The sequence below is a fragment of the Monodelphis domestica genome, chromosome 1 (assembly GCF_027887165.1).
Source record: "Monodelphis domestica isolate mMonDom1 chromosome 1, mMonDom1.pri, whole genome shotgun sequence".
Lineage (NCBI taxonomy): Eukaryota > Metazoa > Chordata > Mammalia > Didelphimorphia > Didelphidae > Monodelphis > Monodelphis domestica.
The window spans coordinates 492,153,127-492,176,104 of NC_077227.1; the positions used below are offsets into that span (position 1 = coordinate 492,153,127).

The 22,978-nt window shown below is 40.6% G+C and overlaps 1 protein-coding gene across 2 annotated transcripts; it reads right to left on the bottom strand.

Annotated features, from left to right (window-relative positions):
• Positions 1–502: 502 nt before the first annotated feature.
• Positions 503–21,418, bottom strand: NPEPL1 (aminopeptidase like 1). 2 transcript variants are annotated; one of them, XM_001368720.5, is made up of 12 exons: positions 21,180–21,417; positions 19,567–19,752; positions 18,163–18,330; positions 16,965–17,054; positions 16,116–16,197; positions 14,649–14,791; positions 13,954–14,031; positions 5,182–5,282; positions 3,812–3,935; positions 3,318–3,494; positions 2,119–2,229; positions 503–1,451 (listed from the first exon to the last, which is right to left on the bottom strand). In XM_001368720.5, exons 1-12 carry the CDS (start codon positions 21,327–21,329, stop codon positions 1,296–1,298), a joined length of 1,566 nt encoding a protein of 521 aa, XP_001368757.1. In that variant the 5' UTR covers positions 21,330–21,417; the 3' UTR covers positions 503–1,295. The 2 variants fall into 2 exon arrangements, with proteins under 2 accessions (XP_001368757.1, XP_007475729.1); XM_007475667.3 differs by lacking the exon at positions 19,567–19,752 and having other exon boundaries at positions 21,180–21,418.
• Between the last annotated feature and the right edge of the window lie 1,560 nt (positions 21,419–22,978).

Sequence of the window (22,978 nt, forward strand, 5' to 3'; positions counted from 1 at the left end):
ATGTCCTTAGCTATAAAACGAAGGTGAGGGGCTAGTCAATTTCTCTAAGGCTGACATTCTATAATTATCAGAAAGGAAAGAGAGGTTTAGCAAAAGCTACAATCAGTACTGAGCACCTATTCTATGTAGTCAGAGGTATTTTCAGACTCATTTCCCAAGAGGGCTTAATTCTTCTAGGATTCTTAACACTTCTAACATATGTGACTTTATTCATGTGAGTTCTCTACCATGCAGAGGCTATATAATAACCTATTCATATCTAGTAGATAGTTTAGCTAGCAGGGCTACTTTGGCCAAAAAGTATATCACTGGTGGGCATCCTTAGTAAGACTGGTATTTGGACACCAGATGCTACATTTGCCCCACCCAGTATTAAGCCTTTTCCATTTTGGTGAGACCTGACAGACTTGTTCTCTGATGTCCTGGAGAACTCAAGGTAACCCCATGCCAATATGATGAGAAAAGACAAAAAGAAAAAAGTCCAAATAATCAGTCAGAAAGGGATGATGTATTTGGATTTAATAAAATCTTGAGTAAATTATAAGTAGTCAGAGCAAAAGAATCCTTTCACTCTGTAGATGAAATTGATTCTCAAGTCTGGATCCATCATAGTTAATATTTTCTGTCCTTCCAAAGGGAAGCACTAGCTGAAGACGTGGCCTGGCCTAGGCTTTGGTGCACCTTTTTTCTGGGCAGCAGGATAAAAGGACAGGTAGAGCACTTCACAGAAGGTGAGAGACCTGCAGCCAGCAGTGGAGACTATGATGTGCTGGGCATTGGGAATACTGATGCTAGAGATACAGCCAGGTTAGCTCCTTCCTCCTGCCTGCATTCTGAGAAGCAGAAGCTTCCTCAAGAACCTCAGCCTGAAGGTTAGATGACCTCATGGCAGCAAAGTGGGTAAGTCTTTGCTTGGCAGCTGCTTCACAGGATATGGACTCAGAGGACAGATGAACTGAAGTGACCCTGTGAGATCACAGTGAAAGTCATGCTATCCTTCTGTTCTTGGGAGTTAGTGAAGTTTGCAAAAGCCAAGGGGGTTCGAATTGTTAGGTAACTGTGTGAACCAGTAACTCACACAAAAACAAGCCCAAACAACCCCTGACCCTCCCTTCCCTCCCTCCTAACCCCCAAACCTCATAAAAAGTAGGAAGGAGCAATTTCATCATCATGACAGTAAAAAATCCCAATCTCTAATGCGGAATCTTGCAGTTGCTTAAAATTAATCAGTGCAAAGTGAGGTAAGAGACCCTACAGGTGTCTGGGCCCTGGGAATGGGCTAAGGTAGGGATGGATTACACCAAGCGCCGCCTTTTGAAGTCTCTCTCCATGTCTCCTGGAGGGTCTGTTTCTTCACCCAAAGGAGACACCATTTTCAGAAGCGGATCTTCAGAGGCTCCACCAAAGAGAGATAGCAAGAGGGCTACACCATAGCCTGTAGCTCGCTCCCCCTAGAAGCAAATTGGTAATGGGTCTAAGTGCATCTTCCTACAAGCAAGAAGGCAATGATTCCATTGCTGTTGCTGAGAATTAAGTCACAGAGAAAGTATAAACCAATTTTATGTTTTCTCTGGATTTTCTACAACAATTTCTTTATGGGCATAAAAATCCAGAGTTGGTGGTAACAGAATTATGTCAAAAAGCTCCCTTCAACCACTACCATCTTCTAACAGGCTTAGGAAATTGAAGCCTCTAGCTTTCTGCTAGGCTGGGAACATAGCAGAGGGTCAGGGGTCCAGTGGTCCAGACATTGAGCCATCTGAAGGTGGGTACACTGGTCATATGCCAATTTCTCTGTTCTAGGGAGACTCAACTCTGGTGCAAACCACTAGTAGTGATAGTTTGAGTCACTTGATGTTTAAGGACATAACATGCTTTTGGTTAACCTGAACCATGAACAAAGAACCAGAAAAAATCCTAAGAGTATGGAAGGAAAAAGCTTTGGCTGAAAGGAACAGATTTTGCATGAAAGGATAAATAGCTGAAGAAATATCTTTAAAAATCAATCAAAAGGTGGGAAGAGAAAACAAATGCAAAATAAATAAATAACAATGAAGTATAATTTAGGAAGAATGGGTCTGGGGGAATAGGATAGGGAGAAAAATTCCAGATACTCACTGCATGCACCGGGGAAGCAATATCCAAGTGGACCCATACACCAGGCCAGTCAAAGCCAATGTGGGAGGCAATGAAGAGGCCAGCACAGGAGCTGGGGCTATTGTCCCGGTCCTGGGAAGAGTTTAAGATGTTACACTTTGCAGAGAGGTCTTATTGGTCTATAGAAGGGAGGTAAGACTTCATAAAAGGGCTCACTATTCTGAAATCTGATCAGCTGCAGCAAGAAGAAATGGCAGCTTTCCTGTGCTATCATCTCCCCTCTTGGTAAAGTCATGTCATGGTAACTAGAGAATCAAAGGGCTGGTCTCCAGGAACATAAAGCTCCTCTAAATTAAAAAAGTTCTAGTGATCATTAAAATATGCAGAGAACTAGGTAAACAATTGGAACACAGAGTCTCTACCCTTGAGTACATGATCTAGCTGGAAAGACAAGACACAGAAGCAAAGACATGCAAATCTTCAATCCAAGATACACACACTGATATCCAATCACACCTGGTAGTGTGGGAAAATTCCAGCATTTGCTGTTTACCTAGGTTATGGCAGAATCTCTATTTCCCCTCATTCCATTTCTCCTCTGAATCTAGACTATTGATTTTCTCCCATTTATTCTTCAAAACAAGGTACCTTAATCCCAATCACTATGCTTCTTGCCCATTCTCTGGCCATTCCTATTATCAAGTAACTACCCCAAACCTTTCCTTCTGTTCTATCAATTCTTAGAACCAATTCTTAGAATCCAATCATCTATGCCACTTCCAGAGGGGGTGAGGCAATTCACTCTCCTATATCCCTCATATGTCTCTTCCTGACCACTACTTCTTTTCTTGTGCTCTCTCCCTCATTAGAATGAAAATTCCTCGTAGGCAGGGACTGTTTTTATTTTTGTATTTGTATCCCTGGCACTCTGAGTGCTATTTAACACACAGGAAGCACGAAAAAATATTTTTTTCATTCATTCACACACAGAGTCAGTTTCCCCTCAGTGCACCACCCCTTAAACTCCCCATCTACCTTGTTTCTTTCTATATCCTATAAGTTTCTGATGCATTTGTGTACCTTCACTCATCAAGAGTGGAGCCAGGGTCCTCCCTCTTCTGTGCATCTATTCCCTTATTATACTAAACTCAAACACTGTGGTAGTCTCCTACAAGTCTCTCTAAGTGCTAATTTGATTATGATTCTAAAAATCAACCTACCGCCACCGAGTTCTTCATATCTGCAACAGCAGAGGTAAATTCACTGAAGTGAAGTTCTGGGCAATAGACCAGGGGGTGCACCAAGTCCCCACAGTTTCTCCCGGCTTTCACACATGCTGCTTCCCACTCTTCACTATTGGTGAGGACAGCAGCATGGTACTTTCCTGTGGCAATTCCCTAGAATTATGAGGAGGAGGAGAATAGAAATGCAAGGACAAAAAAAACAAAAACAAAGAAATAGAGAAGGATAGAGAAAGATGGTTTCACCTGAACAACCAAGAGATTTTGTGCCCACCTTACCCTCAGGCTGATAAGATGTGAGATACAGAAGAGAGAGCAGCTTCCCTCCCCCCCAGGATTTCAAGAAATTCCATTTTCAAACAAAGGGATACCCCTTGGGACACTGGGAAGAAGTGAGTCATAGGAACAATAACCCAAGGGAGAGGGTGCATGGGGCTAGAGACCTCTGGAGTAACCTGCCCTGCCTCCCATACCTGAGCTCCAGTAAGTGTTGCCATATCTAGAATGATATCAGCCCCTAGATCTTTGCAGGCATAGGACACTCCATCAGCAAGCACTAGTCTGCCTTCAGCATCTGTGTTGTTGATTTCCACAGTCCTGGGAAGAGAGAGATCATTCTAATTCTATAACAGGATTACATACCATTTACAGGCACCCTGGGAATGGAGGTACCCAATTTATATTCCTCTGTAGTTGCCTGGAATTTCAGAATAGATCCTAGGATCTCATGATCTACACAACCAACCTAGTGAGCAGATATTGTGATGTTCATTTTACAACTGAGTAAACTAAGTCTCTGAAAAGTTAGGGGACCTGTCCAAGGTGAACAGAATGTAAAGCTGAGACTAGAGCCAGTGCCTTCTGAATCTGAGCCCAGTGCGATGTATGTACGTGGTAGCATTCTGTCTCTATATAGCTTAACAAAGGACTAAAAGAACTACTTGAGAAGGGTTCTCTTGCTTTAAAAGGATATCAAGTCAAGATGTTATTCTAGCCTCATTGTTGCCTGCCCCGGAAAACTTTTATCTGCATATGAGTCAGAGCTGTTTATAGCCAAAGTTTTGTTTGATGGTAAGACCATAAAGGAAAAACTGTAGCATTATAATCTATACTGGAAATATGGTTTCTAGGTATGGGTCTTGTCAGTGACTTATTCTGGGACCCTGGGGCAAGTTGCTTAACTGCACCACTTCCCACTAGAGAGTGAGAATACCATCTATCCCTAACTATATCTGAGGAGAAAAATAAACTGACAAAAAAAACCTTTGAAAATAAAAATGCTAGACCAGCATTTCCTAAATTGTATCCTACAGATCCTCATATTCTGTGTGATGTGACTAGATGTATTATCAGGAAAATGCAAGTGTTAGTGGTTATAACTTTAATTATGAATTGATTTTATAAATGCTTATTATGTGTTCCAATGTTTCTGTAGATAGGCTTAATTTCCACTGTTCATTCCACAACTTCTTTGATTACATTTTATCACCAGATCATTCCATAACCCTGGCTTTGCGGTCATGGGACAGCCACTGAAACTCTCTATGCCTCAATGACCTTATCTGTAAAATGAAGGAGATGGGTTTCAGGATCTCTAAAGCCCCTTCTGGCCCTAAGATCCTACTAGCATTTATGGATTTAGTTAATAGACATGATCCAAAGTATCTCACTGCCAAATGAGTTTGCAGACACTGTGCTATGCAGGATTATAATGCTTCTAAGGCTCAGACAGAAACTGGAGATGAAAATATGTATTATGAAATGGAGGGGGGGAAAAGTTGAATGATGAATACAAAGATATATGGAAAAGGCACATCCAAGGAAAGTATGGAGACAATCTTACTTTCCTGAGTAAAGCAGGTGAATGTCATCAGGTCTTGTTGCATTCGGCCCCACAGAGTTCTCAGCCAAGCAAAACACAGCATGGAGATTGTCTTTGAAGCCCTGAAAGAAGATAGAAACAATAGCTGGGAGTTGCCAAAGCGGGATCTGTTCATGTTCTGCCAGACAGACATGCACACATGAACCTACAGGCAGAAGCCTCAGGAGGTAGGAGAGTGCCAGAGATGGGCAGGAATTGGTTAGAATATTTCCAAATCATACTCATGCCATATATATATATATATGTGTGTGTGTGTGTGTGTATATGTATATGTATATGTATATGAAATATATATATATTTCAGCCTCCTCAGTTCTACAGGGAATTTCATAGGGGCAGGACAGTGTGTGTGATCAATGGTTAAGTCCAAATATCCATTTTTGGAGAGAAAACTTCCAGATAGTTGAGCACATGGAAATTGAATAGTCTATTCTTTACTAGTAGCAATGCAATGATCCAGGGGGACTTATGAAAAAATGCTATCCACATCCAGAGAAAGAACCATGGGAATAGAAACAGAAGAAAAACATTTGCTTGATCCCATGGTTTGATGGGTATATATATGATTGGGGATGTTGACTTTGAATGATCATTGTATTGTGAATATTAATGATATGGAAATAGGTTTTGAATAAAAATACTGTAAAACCCAGTGGAATTGCACATTGGCATGGGGGAGGGGAGGAAAGAGAGGCGGGAAAGAAAATGAATCATGTAACCACAGAAAATATTCTAAATTAATCAATAATTTTTTTTTTTAAATTGAATCATTTAAAGTCAAAGAGCTTTCTTGAAACTGAAATAAGAGATGGGAGTGTCAAGAGACCCCTCACAGACTTTGCTTTCTTCAGTAGTAAGAAAAAGAGGATGGACTAAGAGCAGAGGAAGAAAGAGTTAGACTGGCCTACTGTCTTATGAAGTGTATTCTCTTAAAACACTGACTTGAAGTTTTTCTCATCTACCTGGGACTTGCAAATTTTGTCTATAGCCCTGACAAAGGTAAAATGCTTTAAAAACAAATCTGTATTAGTGTACACTGGAAAAGGCTCACTCAACCCACCTTCATTTCCCTCCCTCTTTTTAAACCAGGAACAAACTCCATCCTCCATGCCTCTTCCTAACCAAAATTCCTTCTCTCTGCCAGCTTCAAAAGGCTCAATGATAAATGCTAGTACCAGATCAAAAATTCCTCTTTGTACTCTGGGGTGAGAATCACATAAAAAAGATGAGCAGGATAGTTTCAGAAAAACCTGGAAAGACTTATATGAACTGATACAAAGTTCATACTACAGAACCAGGAGAACATTGTAAACGTTAAAAGCAATATTGTTCGATGATTAACTGTGAAAATAAATGCTTAACTGGTCTCAGCAATACAATGATCCAAGACAACTCTGAAGGACTCAGAATGAAAAATGCCATCTACCTCCAAAGAAAGACTTAATGGACTAGAATGCAGATCAAAGTACACTTAAAAAAAAACAACAAAAAACAAAAAACAACTTTCTCTCCTTTTTAGGTCTTTTTTTTTCATAACATGACTAATATGAAAATATATTTTGTATGATTGCACAAGTAATAAGCTATATGAAACTGCTTGTCTTCCCAAGGAGAGGGGTGGGGAGGAAGAGAATTTGGAACTCAAAAATTTTAAAAACAAATGTTGAAAATTATTTTTACATGTAATTGGAAAAATGAAATATAATTTAAAAAAACACACATAAAAATGTTCCAAATATCTTAAAAGAGAAATACAAATCTAAATAAGTCTGAGGTTTCCCTTCATACACAACAACTACAAATTAGAAAAGATGGCAAAAGATGGGAATAGTCTTTGGTTGTGGAAGGAGAGATCTACACATAAGTGCTGGTAGGAATTGTAAACAACCATTTTGGAAAGCAATCTGGAATTATGTTAAGCAAGTGACTAAAATGTACATGCCTTTTGATCCCACTATTCAACATACATATACCAACGAGGTCAAAGATACAAAGAAAAGTTCCAAATACAACAAAATATAGCAGCACTTTCTGTAGTATCAAAGACCTGAAGAAAAAATAGGAACCTATTGATTGGGAAGTTCCTAAACAAATAAGGGCACACTAACTTGATGTAATATTATTGTACTGTAAAGAATGAATATGAAGATTATATGGAAAAACTAATGAATTAATAATGCAAAGTGAGAAAAGAAGAACCAGGAAAACAATACATGCAGTGACAACAATGTAAATGGAAACAGTAACAAGAAATCAAAATTGAATGTTGAAAAGTTATGACCAAGCTTAGATTTGAAAAAGATATATAAGTATGTACCTTACACCCTTCTTTGAACTGGTAGGAAACTATGGAGTTGGGACACAGCATATTCTGTCAGTTTTGTTAGTTCTGTGTTAGTTTTGTTGAATAGCTTTTTTTCTCCCTTTGTTCTAAGGAATAGCTCACTAAGTAGGAAAGCAGGGAGCAACATAAGAAGGTGGAAAATTACATATAAATAAAAGATGCCAATAAAAACTTAAAACAAGATTAAAACCGACTCCAATGTGTCCTGTAAGAAGGCCTAGATTTCTACCTCCCCTTTATTTATTTATTTACTTTTTTAAAACGCCTTACCTTCCGTCTTGGAATCAATACTGTGTATTGGTTCCAAGGCAGAAGAGTGATAAGGGCTAGGCAATGGGGGTTAAGTGACTTGCCCAGGGTCATATAGCTGCAAGGTGTCTGAGGCCAGATTTGAACCTAGGACCTCCCGTCTCTAGGCCTGGCTCTCAATCCACTGAGCTACCCAGCTGTCTCCTCTATCTCCCCTTTAGAAGGAAAGGCAGGAAGGGGCTAGTAGTTCTGTAAATTCTGTAAAATGTCTGGAATATGTGGCTGATAAACATCACTGCATTAGATAAAAACCAAGTGGAATCACTTCCTTTAAAACATATGTGCCCCAATGGGAGGTTTTACTCAATGTCAAGGCCTTCCTGATATTGCAAGGCATTTTTGTTACTCATTATGAAGAAGCTTAATATGAAGCTTTCAACAGACAAATTCAATAAACACTGATTAAGTGCCAACTGTATGCAGAGCATTCTGCTAGGTATTGAAACAAAGTTTATATAAGATATCATCTCTGAACTTATGTATTCTGTATCTGGGTGGGAGGAGAAGACTGCTAAGATAAAACACAACACATAAGACAATAAGGAAATTCAGAATGAAGTGCCATACAAAATATGCCAGGAAAGTTCATCGATGAAAGAAACAAAGTTTGCTTCTTGGAGGAGACAGTAATTTTAATTGGGTTTTAAAGGATAAAATATATGTCAGTACACAAATTCAATCCAAAAGGTACTTTTAAAGTGCCTACTATGTGACATTGTGAGTACAAAGGTAAAACGGAAAACAGTCTTTGATTCTAAGAACTAGAGATAAACAGAAAAGCATACACAAGATAATTTTAGGAGGAAGTAGAGAGTACTAACAACTAAGGGAATAGGAAAGTCTTTTCAGTAACATAGGAATTGGATCTTGAGAGAAGCCAAGTATTCTAAGAGAGAAAGGTGGGATATCATATATATAGTTGAGATAGAGGTAGGAAATAGACTGCAAAGTTCTAAGGAAAGCAAAGAGGCTAATTTGGCTAGAATATAGTATGTGGCTGGAATGGGCTGGAAACCTTGGAATGCAAATGAAAGTCACTTTGGGAAAGAATTTAACCTCCAAACAGAGGAGTTTGCTTTTTGTCTTAGAGAAGACAGGAAACTGTTTATGATTCTTGAGCAGGGAAATGACATGACCAGAGCTATGCTTTGGTAAAATGATGTTAACAGCTGTGTGGATGGCTACACTTGGGTAAAGCCTGGATTTTGAGAGTTCCACTTAAGAGGCTGCCCAGGCAAAGGATTATAAGGACCTGAACAAGGATGGCAGTTAAGGGAATGAAAAGAAGGGGAATGGAGCAAGTAGCTGGCTAAGTGATTGAGAGCCAGGCCTGCAGACAGGAGGTTCTGGGTTCAAATCGGATATCAGAAACTTCCTAGCTGTGTGATCCTGAGAAAGTCATTTAACATCAATTGCCTAGTCCTTAACACTTTTCTATCTTAGAACTGATATTTAATATCAATTCTCAGACATTAATGGACAGATGTGAGAGATGTGGTGGAAACAGAATAAACAAATCTTGTGAACTGATTGGCTAGAAGAGGGAGGGAGAGAAGTCAATGATGACTGCAACAATGTTAAGCAGTTACTGAAGGGTGGTGGTAATATTGTCATATTTTATAGTCCTGTTCATGGTTTCTAAGTAGATTTTAAAAATTCTATGAAATAAATCCTTGTGAGGAATATAATTTGAGTTACTTTGAAACATTTGAAATAAACATCTAGTTTAGTTTTATTATGTAGTTAATTTGGGAGAAAGTGGAACTAAGAGACAACCAACCAATGACAAGTGAATTTATGAATGCTGATAAGATTACTGAGCAAGGAGAAGATGGCCCAGGGCAGAGAATTAAGAGTTCACTTCAAATTAGGAGGCAGGACATGGATGAGGATCCAGCAGAGGAGATTAAAGAATGGCCAGACAAGCAAGAGAAAGCATGTTATGAAAAACCAAGGAGAAAGGCATGAAGGAGGGAGTTGTCAACAGTGTCAAATACTGTAAAAAAGTCAAGGTTGAGGCTTAGAACAGGCCTATATTGGAAAAGGGAGAATAGAGGAAGCCTTTAAAGATGTCATTCCAAGAGTCCAGAAAGGGTAGGTGGCAATTGTGAGATACTGTAGAAGAATCATCAATAGGATGTGGCAACTGATTGGATATAAAATATGAGGCAGATAGAAGAATCAAAAAAAGGTCCTATATTTATATATGCAATTCTCATTCCAATCTTGACCCTCAAAGAACATCCAGTCAAGGAACTGTTACAAACGTCCATGAGCTTCAAAGGATTTTGAGTGACACTCAGCAAATTGTTTTAGAGGCCAGGTGACATCTGATGGTGCATGGTGTAACCTCTGACAGCTTTGGGGAACAGGTTTGTTGGTGACTATAGCCAAATGTTCCTTTTTAATCCTGAGAATTTTTGTTCTTTTCAGGATTTGTTTTTAGCTGTAGGAAAGTTTAAACCAAGCTTTTACCAGGAGAAAAAATTATGTACACTCGAACTGTAGCTCATGACCAGACTAGCTTTCACTTTTAAGTGATCAATTTTTTTTATGCCTATACTTGACTGTCCCATTGTTTAATGGGATTAGCAATATAATTTTCTTTTTTTTTCTTTCTTCCTAATTTAAATTTGGTTTTCTTTTAAACTTGAGTTTATGGAATCATGATTGATATTTGATATTGAAGGATAAGTTTACCTTATCTATCAGCCTTGACAACACTGCATACCTAAAAGTTTTAGTCTACTGAAACCTGCCACTGGTTGTTAAATAATATGGGACTTTAACTGATATTTGTGATTATTTCAGAAGAAGGGACTGCTAATGACATTCTTGACTGACAGAAGTCAGAGAATGGGACGACATGTGGGAACTGAGGTCATACCCTGGCCAATTGGAGGATCTTGGGGGAAGGTTTAGATTGAGCTCAAACAGACAGCATGAAGCAGACCTCTCTCTGCCATTTTTTTGTTTTGTGAAACAAGCTCTCTCTAAGCCATTCTGGCACTTATCTAGAAGCTTTGTCTCCCTGAGCTTAAGCCAGCTCCTTGACTGGCCTTAATTTGTCTGGTTCGACCAAGTGGTTAGCTGGGCCCAAGGGGAATCTAGAATCTGATGGAGTAGAAATAATTTGGCTGGGAACTTTGAGTTAGATAGGCTGGAAACCTTATTTCTCTTTCTCATTGCTAATAGATATTTATAAATTTAGTACAGTCTCCAAGATTAATTTTTATTAATAACAGAACCAAATGATCTAATAAAATCATTCACACTATAATGTTTTAATGTGCTATCTGTCTCAGAGGTTACTGTATATATGAGACCTTAGGCATAGAATATAAGCTCCTTAAGAGCAGGGATTTTTTCATTTTTGTCTTTGTATTTCCAGGGCTTAGCATAGTAGGCTCTTAAAAAGTACTTGTTAATTGCTAGTAATGGTTCAGACCAAAGAAATAAACCACCAATAGTGGGCTTTTAGGGATCAGCATGAAGGAATTTTTCTAGATATCCACATTTTATTGATGCTAAGTGCTAAATTCTGATGATCCAGATTTTGATAAGAAAAGAAAATTCAAGCTGAGTGGCTATCAGATGTTATGATCTTCCAAATGGGTCGACCTCATGGAACTTCCACAGACATGATACAGATAAACCAATGTCTCCTCCTAAGAACCTGCTTACCGTATCAAAAAAAAAAACAAGCTACTCCTTTCTAAAAAATATCACAATTAACAGTCAATTATAACATTAGGCCTTATTTTACTGAGAATTTTTCTGATCAGCTTACTAAACCAAAGAACCTCTCCAAACCCATTATGAAATTCATTGAAATATCAGAAAAAGGAGGAAGAATGTGTTAACTGCATAAGACCTTTGAAACTAGCCAGTCCAATTCTTGATTTACAAGGAGAAGTCATTTGTCCAAGATTACTACATACATTAGGCACAAATTCTAAATTCCTAAATTCAGAATTAATGAGATTATATTATATTATATTACATTATACTCCTTCATTTATTACCTCCTACCCTGCAGAAGTCTCTAAAACTCAAACTTTCTGACTTACTAAAAATATTAGAACTTTTGCTTATTTTCATATCGACCCTTCCCTGACCCCTGGCTTTGAGTTCACTCTTCTCCAACTACTCATTTGGTCTATGTTTTTTTGCAAGTTTCCCTAGGACAGGACACTTTCAAGCCCATGACAGTGTCAGGGGAAGCACAACTAGCCACATTCACATTCATTTAGAATGTAGCAGCCTCCTGGTGCTTGGAACTCTGCATAGGATTTATGGACTTTGGGGATGGGAAATTCACTCCATAACACTAGCAACTGAAGTAAGATGCTCCCCAGTCCTCTCCAATCTGGTTTCAATCACAGGTCCCTAATGACTAATTTACAAGGCTTACATTTCTCTAACATCAAATGGGTGTGCTATGGCTTCAATACAAAGTGAAAAGCATAATTTGGGGTTGAGGAACTGGAATTTGGCATCTGGCCACATCCTGTGCAGATCTTTTACATTAATCCAGAAAGATGAAGGCTCTCTGAACCTCCAATACTTCTTGGAGGGAAATCACTGCTCAGTAAGTCTAAGTTATCTCTGATTTATAAGGGAGATAAGGGTATCTTTAGTTGCATTTACATGTTTCTCTTCAAAGTGGCTCAAAATTGCTTTTTCTAGCACCAGCCTTATGCTGATTTCCTTTCATCAGGCTAAGGGAGAAAGTGATAGTCAACTTGCTGCTGAGCCATGAAGTAGTGGCATAGAAGTTTCTAGCCTGTAGGCAAAGCCAGTCTCTCAGACAAGATTCTATTTTTGAAAGTCTCTTTCCCATCTAAATCCAGTAGTCAACATATGACTATTAATTTTTTGGAGAGGAATTAAAAAAATGTCAGGATTGAAGGCAGAAGTCTACTTTTGTCCAGAAGGGCAGCAGTCAACCTAAAATCCTCCAGAAAATACACTAATCACTTAAGAATGAAGTTTTAAGTAACTTTTGTCCACCTAATTTGGAATCAACTATCCTGATACCCTTTTGATGCTGGGATGAAACCACTATGATAAACTCATTTCTTCAACTTCAATCCAGTCATATCCCAACTGGAACTTCAGGAAATGAGTCTGGGCAGTGCTGGTTTCTCAACAAGGCAGTATCATACGACCTTCCCATGCTGTGCTCTAATACAGGATTGTGACTGATGAGAAGGGATAGAGGCTGATGTGAAAGAACAATGGAAAGTTATGGTGTGTTACAGCTCAAGAATTTAGTAAGTAATGCTAAACAAAAATTCTCCATTATTAATTAGCCCTCAAACCCAGATACCACAACTGGAAATGAACTGAACTGTATTTGAATTACATTTGCAGGCTTCCTCTTTTCTAGAATGTTCCCTGTGCTTTCAGTGTTAGAATTTCAATTAGAATAATCTTCTCAAGCTTGGAATTCCCCACATCTGCAGAAGTAAACTTTCACCTATCATAATATTTACCATCCAATTTCCTACTATGAATGTGGAAAAAAATGTAAGTTACTGCCATTCACTACCTTGATCCAATCTAAGGTCCACTACTAGGGCAAGAAGCTAAAAACACATCCCAGCCCTGACTTATTAGTTGTGTGATAAATAATTTAATCTCTATTAAACAGAGCTAATCTTTACACCACCTCCCTCATAGCGTTTATCTAAAGGTATATGCTTTACAACTCTTGAAGAGTTTAGTTTGGTTTTGACAAAGCCAAGAAAAGAAGGAGGTGATGTATTCAGACAGGTATTCAGAAGAAAGATAGCTCCTAGCCTTAAGAGAAATGAAAAATGGAAAACATCTGGTCCAAATGCCTTTTTCCATGGCTAACGGGAACTTTGATCCAGAGAAGGGAATTGACTTACACAATGTCTCAGACTTGGGATCTGAACCTAGGGCTTTTTACTCTAAATCTGGTGCTTTTTACTATTTTGCCCCTTTCCAAATGAAGGGACTAATAATTTGGTTAAAAAACAAACAAACTTGGAATAAAAACACAAGCATCCTTGGGAGTAAGTGCAAGGTCACTCACAGTGAACCTCACTTACTTGTCTGACTGCAGCTCTGAAGGCTCCTAGGACAGCTGCTGCTCCCCCACAGTCACGCTTCATGCCAGGCATGGTGGTCTGTCAGCAAGGAGGGAAAAAGAGCAGGTGAACAGTTCTACAATCCACCTAGTACCTTAAATACATAGTCTCAGCTAGAACTATCCTCACAAGGTCCTTCCTGCTTTCCTTAAACTTCCATGTAATATTCTGCAATTCCAAAACCACACTATTCTCTAATGACCTACAGAATTCAAGGTATAGGTGGCAGCAGCAACCTGACTGTGATCCCAAAGCAGAACTGCAAACAGAACTGGGAAAAGGAGAGAGAACATTGTTCTAAAATAGCTGCTTCATTATCTTGGATTCGTCACTAGTCCAACTTCTGCTCATGCTATGAAACACTTGGCACTTTTAGAGTCCTAGGCTATGAAAAGGTGTCAGTGGGTGGGATGGGACTTAGATTCATAGAACACACAAGCTATTATATTGCTGTGCCAGAGACAGAAAGCATCCCTAAACCATCAACTCCTCAGCCTGGGAACTGATTGAGGACCCCACCTTATAATCTCTTCCCAATCCAGCTCTCCAAGAACCATGTCTCAGACTCCCTAGGCTCTAAGAGCAAGGGCTAGTTTAGAGACTCTGGCTCTAGCCACCCCTCAATATGGCCCTCAAGGTCAGCAATGGGATCTCACCTTCCCTTTAATGCTGAGCCCCCCAGTGTCATAGACAATGCCTTTACCGACCCACGCGATGGTCTGGGTGGCACCCTCAGGCATGTGGCTGAGAACCGCCAGTGCAGGGGGATGCACAGCAGCTTTGCCAACTCCATAAATACCTATTGAGTAGAGGAGAGAAGAGAGTTCTATTCATGAGGCCACCACCAATCTCAACACAGACCTGATCATGCTTCATTGGGCTCTTATTTGTTTATATTTATGTGGGTACACATTACTTCTCCCAATGGATTGCAAGCTCCTTTAGGGCAGAAACAGCTTTGTCTCTTTCTTTGTATCCCTAGTAGCTAGCAGTTAAACAATTAAGAGTTTAATAAATGCTTGTTGATTGCTTGATCTGTAGGGCCATTAAGGAAATTCTCTCAAGACATCTGTGGTGAAGAGTCATATTTCAGGACCATAGGACTGTTTGGCACACTTACTGTGATTCAAAGGATGCAAACTAATTTACAGAATCACAGAGGAAATCTCTGAGGCCACCTTCAACTGGTCTATCCTAGAAGCTGCACAACAAACCCCAAAATAGTATTCCACACCAGAGGTGTTAAACTCCCAGCCTAGTCAGAATGAGGTTAAAATGTAACTGGGAAATGCTTAACAAAATAATAAAAATACAAATAAGACACAGATAATATTCATTTGAGATTTTCTAAGTCAATCAGGGCACCAAAGGATCCATTTCTACTTGAGTCTGATATCACCAGATTAGATTCTACTTAAAGGGGAGGTAGAACCTCTTTGGGACTCCCCTTTTGGATTGTTCTAATTCTGAGTTACTTGATTAAAATCTAATTCTAATGACAACCTAAGCAAGGTAGTTCCTGGGGCCAAATCTGAAGCAAAAAAGGCTATCGTATTCTCTTTGAAAGCGAAATGACTCTGTGTAATACTTTAATTCCCAGTCTAAATCTTACTCCTATAAGAAAATCAATCCCTGACTAGTGTTCTCTACATAGATCTAGCTTAGCTTTTCCAGTCACTACCACTGTTATATTCTGCTTTGTTGTCAGAGACAGACTTCTTGAAGGAATAAGCCATATAGATTATTTTTTAATTTCCCCTATGCTATGGTAAGAACCCTGTAGAAACAATTAAAAAATCATTAAGGTGAATAAATTTTCTCCATCTTTGTTCTTCCATCTCTCAAAATTACATGGAAAGTAGAGATCTGAACAAGATTTTAATATTCAGTGGAATAAACAAGCCTTCAGATAATGTGACTTCCTCTCTTCTATTACAGGATCTGCTTTAGCTCACAGGCTCAGACACCAGAGCTGTACATGGATTTCCTTCTGATTTGATGTGAAGGGTTGAGTAACATTGCCTTTATAACAACCTGGATGGTCAATACATCCAATTAAACGGGAAACTACAGAAAGATGCAATGGAGGCCAGTCCTTGGCAAGAATTCATCATGGCACCTACCTCCAAATCCTCTCTGCTTCAGTTCTTCATCCCGGATGATAGTTGGAACTATCCCTAGGTCTTTTCCAACTTTTTTAATTTCCTATATGTTTTTGTGAGGGGAAAAAAAAAACAAGCTGAAGATTCAAACGTATCTTCCTGAACAGCCAAATGAATCCTTTAGTTTGTTTTGGGTTTTTTTTAATAGTTGAAAGCATTTGCTCCTCCCTGCCTACCCAACAGCCACTGACCATTCTCATCTAATCCATTGGCCAATGTAACCAAATAGGGAAAGCAAATTAGCCACAAAAAGAAAAAACAAAAAACAAAAAAAAACAGGCTCTTCATTTCAAAAGCCCAGCAATGGAAAATGCCTTGCCCAAGGACATACACAATTGTTTTCATAGGCTCATGGATTTAGGAGCTGGAAGAGACCTTAGAAACCATCTAATCTAAACTCCTTCCCTCTATCAGTGAGAAAACTAAGGCAACAGAGAGGTCCCCTTATTTATGCAAGGTCACAGAGCTTTACAGCTGGAATTTGATTCCAGGCTCTTTGATTTCCAATCTAATTTTCCCTACTGCACTATGTCAGCTGGGCCAGGACTAGCACAATGATCCCCAAGCATCTATAAAATAGGCCATCTTGTGTATGCCTAGTAATCAAACACAATTCCTTGTGTATAGGAGGTGCTTAATAACCATTTTCTAATTGTTAACATGATTACTTTGAGACTGAAAAACTTTTAGTTAGCCCAGGAAATTTTTGGTAAAGTTACCTTAATCAAGGAATCATTCTGTTACTCTCACCCCATCAATATGCCTTTCTTTTCTCCCTGCACCCTGATTTGCCAGGGGGATATTACAAACCTCAAGAAAGTTATCTGTGTTCATCTCATTACAGGGTGTGTCAACAATTCGGGCAGCCAGTCTTACACCTTCAGTTGCACTGGTCAAACACTGGAAACACAGAATAGGCAAAGGGATGGTCAATGAGAAAGGATGGGGTATATTATTTATAGTATCAAGTCTCTCTCTGTCTCTCTCTCTCTCTCAAATTTTGCAGACCAACCAGCCTCATCATAATTGTCTAAATCTTAGTTATGGCTTCTGGCTACTGTTTAGCACATCCTCATCTTTCCACCCTGTATTTGCTCAGTACCTTCCCTTGAGCTGATTTAGACAGTTTTCCCTATGCCTCACTCCACTTCCACTTTGAGAGCCTAAGGGACTGCAAATCTAATCTACTGGGATAGTGTAATTTCCTATTTTTAAAAGCCTAGAAGCAAAAAGGTGGAAAGTCTTTTATTTGGAAGAAATCAATGCTAAAAGGAAAAAGAAAAGTTGAAAGACTATGTGTAGGTGTAAGTGAAAGATAGGAGATAGGAGGAATATGGGAAGACTAAGGGGTCTCCAACCATCTTATCTGGTCTCATTCTGTCAAATATGGCAGACCATGGGCTGATGTGGCCCAACCCCATGATTTTTCTCCAATTTACTATCAAATTTGCTGAGATAGTCTCAGATTATGTTGATTTTTTTAAATAAAAAGAGGCTTATTTGCATTTGATAACTAAGATATGAAATATGTCTCTGTAACCCTTCCAGTCCTGCCAAAATGCCCCCCACTACCTTTCAATTCAAACACTCCTCAGAGAAAATGAATGAGTTCCCTTAGTGTATCATAGATACTGGAAGCTACCTACATGCTGAAATCACAGATACTATAATCAAAACTATCCTGGCTCTATCCCTGCTCTATCAAGCCCATAGTACACTAATACCATAAAAGTTACCTCAAAGGTAGTAAGAGCCATTTTCTCCCTGAAGGCCACTGGTTCTAAGATCCCACCTAGAAAAGTACACATGTGAGGATTCTTTTTGTATGAGAAAACTGAGGGCCAGAGAAAAGTCTAGGAAGCTATGAACTAAAAAGGCCTTTTTAACTTTCTTAATCTTTTCCTAGGGGACAAGAAAACATCACTTCCAAACAGTGAAAAGTCCTAGCAAGAGTTCCAGGATTGCCTATGCCTGCATTGGGCCAGAATAATTTGAATCCAATACTCACTTTTAGAGTAGTAACTTCCACTGGTCCATTGTTCTGTCCGACCAAAAAGAACTCCACAGTGACGGTCTTCTCTGTGCGTCTTGAGGCACTAGATCGGTGTGTAAAAAGGGGGAAAGCTCGGGCCAGGGCACAAGCAGAAGCAAATACTTCTGAGCGTTCACAGACCATCTGCAACACAAAATTGTGGAAGTGAGAGGATGGGAGGGAAGAAGCCAGAATCTGACTGACCAGTTCCAGGGCTGATAAATTTAAAATTTTTTCATTATGGTTCTTTATAGATATGTCATATCCTCACCCCACCAGCTCCTTAAGATTAAAGCCTGTTTTTCTTTTTAAACAAACAAAAGATTTATTAAGTACATACTATGTGTAAAACACTATTTTAAGTGCTGGGGATATAAATAGCAAAGTAAGGAAGGTTGCATCTTATTTGCCTTTCTATTTTGCTCAGAATTTAGAACAATGGATTGGAACAAAGTAGGGACTTAATAGGTAATTGCTGCCTAAAAAGAAAGAATTTTCATTTATGGTATAAGAATGCAGCACTGACAAGAATTTCTAATACAGGAGGGTAGGTGAACTTCACTGCTGAGTCAAAGGCTCATTAAGAAGAAAATCAGAGGCAGCTACTCCAATCCAATTCTGATGTTCTGAACTAGCTGAAAAAAGAAAATCTAGAATACAAGAAACTGCAACATTTCCTAATAAGAGTGAACACCCTGCCAGTACTCCCTTGCTGGAGAATGAATGAAAAAGGTTTTTTTTTGTTTGTTTTCTGGAAAAAAGTTAACAGGAAGAATAAATCACAGAATTATAAAATTTTGGACTCGTGACATGAAATGAGCAGAACCAGAGTTATCTGGCATTTAACATTTATTAAACATTATTTAGTAATTTGCAGGATAGCCAAGATAATTCAAAGGAAAACAACTTTGAAAGACTATAGAACTCTAATTGATGCTTTGACCTTCCCTCTTGGTGTAGCAATTTTCAAACATAGTCAAATATTTTGTTTTATTTAACTACTTTATTACATGGGAGAGCTTTAGGGTAGGGGGTGAGTTAATGAGAAGTGAAATAAAAATAGAAAAGAATAATTAATAAACACTAAAGACATTAAGGAAAATCTAAAAAAAATCTAAAAAACAGGTGATAAACAATTTTACTTTCTTATCAAATTTAATATACACTTAAAAATAACTATATAATGAAGTTCACAATTTCATATACAATCTTCTTTTGTTGGTTCTTTGTACATTAGAAATATTTGTGTTTGATACTGATTCTTAAGTTCATATTAATAAAAGGAAGAAAAACCCTTCTCGAGGAAAAAAAAATAAAAGCAAAAAAGCAAAAATCTGCCTCTACCTATTTGTTCCAGACAATTTCTCAGAAAGAACTTACCAAAATGCACCTGTTGGTTCCCCCTGAAAGGCAATTTCTTACAAGGCGGGTAATGAACTGGGCTGCTGAGGGACTATTGTGCCGACTCACTCGGGAAGGAAGTGCTGCCACTGTGGCATAGTTCAAGTAGAGAGGACAGCTGTCTGTAGGGTTGGGATTGAGTGTGCCTAACGCAGTCTGCCAAATCTGAGATAGGACAGTGAGACAAGAAAGACAGAGAGAGCAGAGAAATGAAAAATCAGAATGCTAATAGGAGACATTCCTGTATGTGAGCCTGTGTTCTTTTAAAAGGCCATGCATTTTCAGTTTTTCCATGGCAGCCACTGTTTGGCAATTAGATGTGTCACATCTTGCTAAAGTTGAGTTTCTTTTCCCCTCAACTTCTTCCCCATTCTAGGATTTAAGCAGATGCCTCTGATCAAAATTAAAAGGCCAAACAGAGGCCTGGTTTCTAAATTTTTCCAAATTACAATTGGTTTGAGTCATGTTAATTAATCTTTGGAAGGAAGGAGCCAATGACTCCAATCCAAAATTACATGTAAAAAACTGAGCTCAGGATTCCAAAATGCAAAATCAAATATCAGAAAACTTCGAATTGGAAAATCCAATCCCCTTAGAAATTAGTTTTTTAGAGACTTGAATCTCTGACTTTTTTCTCCCTCCTTTTTTTCCAAGTGAAATTAAAAGAGGAAGGAGAGGAGGAGTCAGGTCTTGATGACATCACTCACATCCTCAGAGAACCTCTGGACTCCAGATACCCTGGAGAGCAGCTTATCCAGGCAGAAGGCAAAACTAGAAAAGGAAGGGGGAGGGGAAGCCATGTTTTGAATTCAATGTTATCCTGTTCTGAGGACCCAACTCTGCATTTCACTGAGATGTAATAGAGCAAGTGGGAGCAGGGCAAGACAACCACAAAAAACAGTCCCTTTCCCTTATGTAAAAGGAGAGGGTGATCAGTGGAAACAACACAGGGGACAGCAGCACAAAATCTGGGTTATGAGCTCAGAGCAATCTGGCCTCAGTTTCTTCATCTGTAAAAGAAAGATAAAACTTAGTGCCCTCCCTAACTCACAGGGTTAATGGCTCATGGGTCTCAAAAAGGAGCCCCTAAAGCTGTGGTCCAGCGATTATGGAACTGAACATTTCTTTCAAATCACTCCACCCATCCCCACCAACCAGATGGAGCAAGGGTAGAGGGCACAGCCTGCCTAGGATCCCAGGCCTTTAAGAAGGCTATAGATAAATCTTAATGGTCAGGGAGGGCCCAGTCTAGGCCCTCCGTGGGCCATATCACTGTCCTCCCTTTTCCTTACGGGATCTGGGCCTTCTCTTGCACCTCCAGCCCTGGCCCCACCAGACCCCTGGGCTGGGCAGGTATGTGTAGGGGGGTGATTTGAGTGTTGTAGGGGGGGGTCTCTCTGGCCCCAGGGTCGATGAGTCTGTATTGGGAAGGGGTGCAGGTGGCCCCTTTGCTACAGTGGCAGCCGCCCCCCGGGGGTTGGGGGTGTTGGTGGCGGTCCAAGGGCCCGGGGATAAGACACGGGGGGAGGGGAAGAGGGGAAACTTCGTTCCCGGCCTGGCCCGGCCTGGTCTGGCCCCGGGCCCCCGCTCACCTCCTCGGTGACCCGGGGCTGCAGCTTCCCGCGGAGGTGACTCCAGGGCACGCGGTGCAGATTCTGCAGCTGGCCCAGAAGCAGGACCGGCCGGCTCTGCGGGTCGGCGTCCCCGGCGCTCGCCAGGAACTGCAGCCCCACGTTCGCCATCTTCGGAGCCCCGGCCCGCCCGGGCCCCGCCGCGGCTCCAGCGCCGCCCCGTCCCTAGCTGCCCGCCGGCTGTGCTCCTCCCCCCTCCCCCCACCCCCCAGCTCCCCCACCGGCTAGGGTTCTCACGCTCGCGAGAACTCGGGCCCCGGCCGGTGAAGAAGGGGACGGGGTGGGGAGAGTTCTGCTTGGGGGGCGGGGCGAAGGAACACAGGGAGCTCCTCCTAGGGAGGGGGCGGGGTGAAGGGATAGGACTGGCTCCTCTTGGAGAGGGGGACGGAGCGAAGGAACATGGCGGGGTGGAGGTACAGGGCGGGCTCCCCCTGGAGATGGAACTGAGTGAAGGAATAGGCGGGCTCCTGGGGGCGGGGCCAAGGAAGACAGCTGGCTCCCTCCAGGAGAACTGGGGAACTCCCCCTCTGGGAAGTCAGGGAAAGGGATTCAAGAGGGTGAGGTATAAAGCAACCATTGAGGATTCTGCTTCGGGAGAGGGCCACGGGGAGGGAATGGGAACGAGGCTAGGCCTGGGATTTCCTTTGCTAGGCGTTCTAGTGGCTTTTGCCACTATACTTTGGGATATAATTTGCAAGAAGGGCGGGGCGAGATCCAAGATCTTGGGGGTCGGGTTGTTAGGGGCGGGAGTTTCTTTGAGGAAGGAAGCTAGAAGCACCGGGCTGACTTGCTCTACTGAGTATTTTTTTTTCTTCCTTTAAACTGGAAGAAGGGAAATGGCTGAAATGCAGCCTCGGTGTCTGGGGGTGTCTTCGGAGCTCCCATCTCTTAGGCCCACTTTCCCGCACCCCGAAAGCACCAACTCCGGCAGTATGGAAAGGACAGACTGAAGGGAATATCCCCACCCCCACTTAGTTTTCAAACTCAGATGCGGAGTCTCCACTCCACCTTTGCCCCATCGAAGTATTTAAGAAAACTTTCTTTTTCTAAGGACTGCCTCAGCTCTGACCTCCCAAGTTTACTGTCTCTCAGTTCACTTTTTGAGGTGGCAATGTGTGAGACGAGGTGACGATGGTGAGGTGGGCAGATTTGAAATAGATCCTGAACTAGAGTAAATGAAGTGGTTAAAAAGATCCATCCCCCTCCGGTCGCCATTGCCTTCCTTGCACACTGCCTTGCCCCAAATCTCAAGCTGCCACTCTTTTGTCCGTAAGCTCCCTCTATCACATTCTATACTCCCACTTTTCAAACCTTCAAAGCATCTGGTCTTCCCAATTCAAAGTAAACTACATTAACATACACAGTAGTTGAAGCTGGTTGTTTTTTACAGGCTAGTAAAAACTATAGAATGCTAGCGTTCGAAAACGGTAATCTGGTAGAGCGAATAGGGGTCCCCCGCTTTTGGAGCCAGAAACATCTGCTTCTAAAACACATTAGCTGTGAGCACCCACTTATGTTGGCATGTTGTTTCCTCTCCTTAACTTTGTATCCCCTAGAGTTCGGCATGTAATAGGAATTTGATGATTACCTCTCAGTGTTTCAGCTTATATATGTTTCCCCTTCTGTTAAAAGCATAGGTTTGGCGGGGGGAGGGGGAGAACTCCCACAAACCTTTTCACAATTTGTCCTTCTCTGTTTAGATTTATTAACTACCTTGCAGGAGGGATTGAGTTTTCATTTCTATGCTCTTAAAACCACTG

Excerpts from the sequence above, each read along its gene's own strand:
- NPEPL1 (XM_001368720.5), bottom strand. The coding sequence starts at position 21,329 with ATGGCGAACGTGGGGCTGCAGTTCCTGGCGAGCGCCGGGGACGCCGAC. Across the intron at positions 18,331-19,566 it reads GAACCAACAGGTGCATTTTG|ATGGTCTGTGAACGCTCAGA; the intron begins GTAAGTTCTTTC and ends TTTGTGTTGCAG. Across the intron at positions 3,495-3,811 it reads CAACACTTACTGGAGCTCAG|GGAATTGCCACAGGAAAGTA; the intron begins GTATGGGAGGCA and ends TCATAATTCTAG.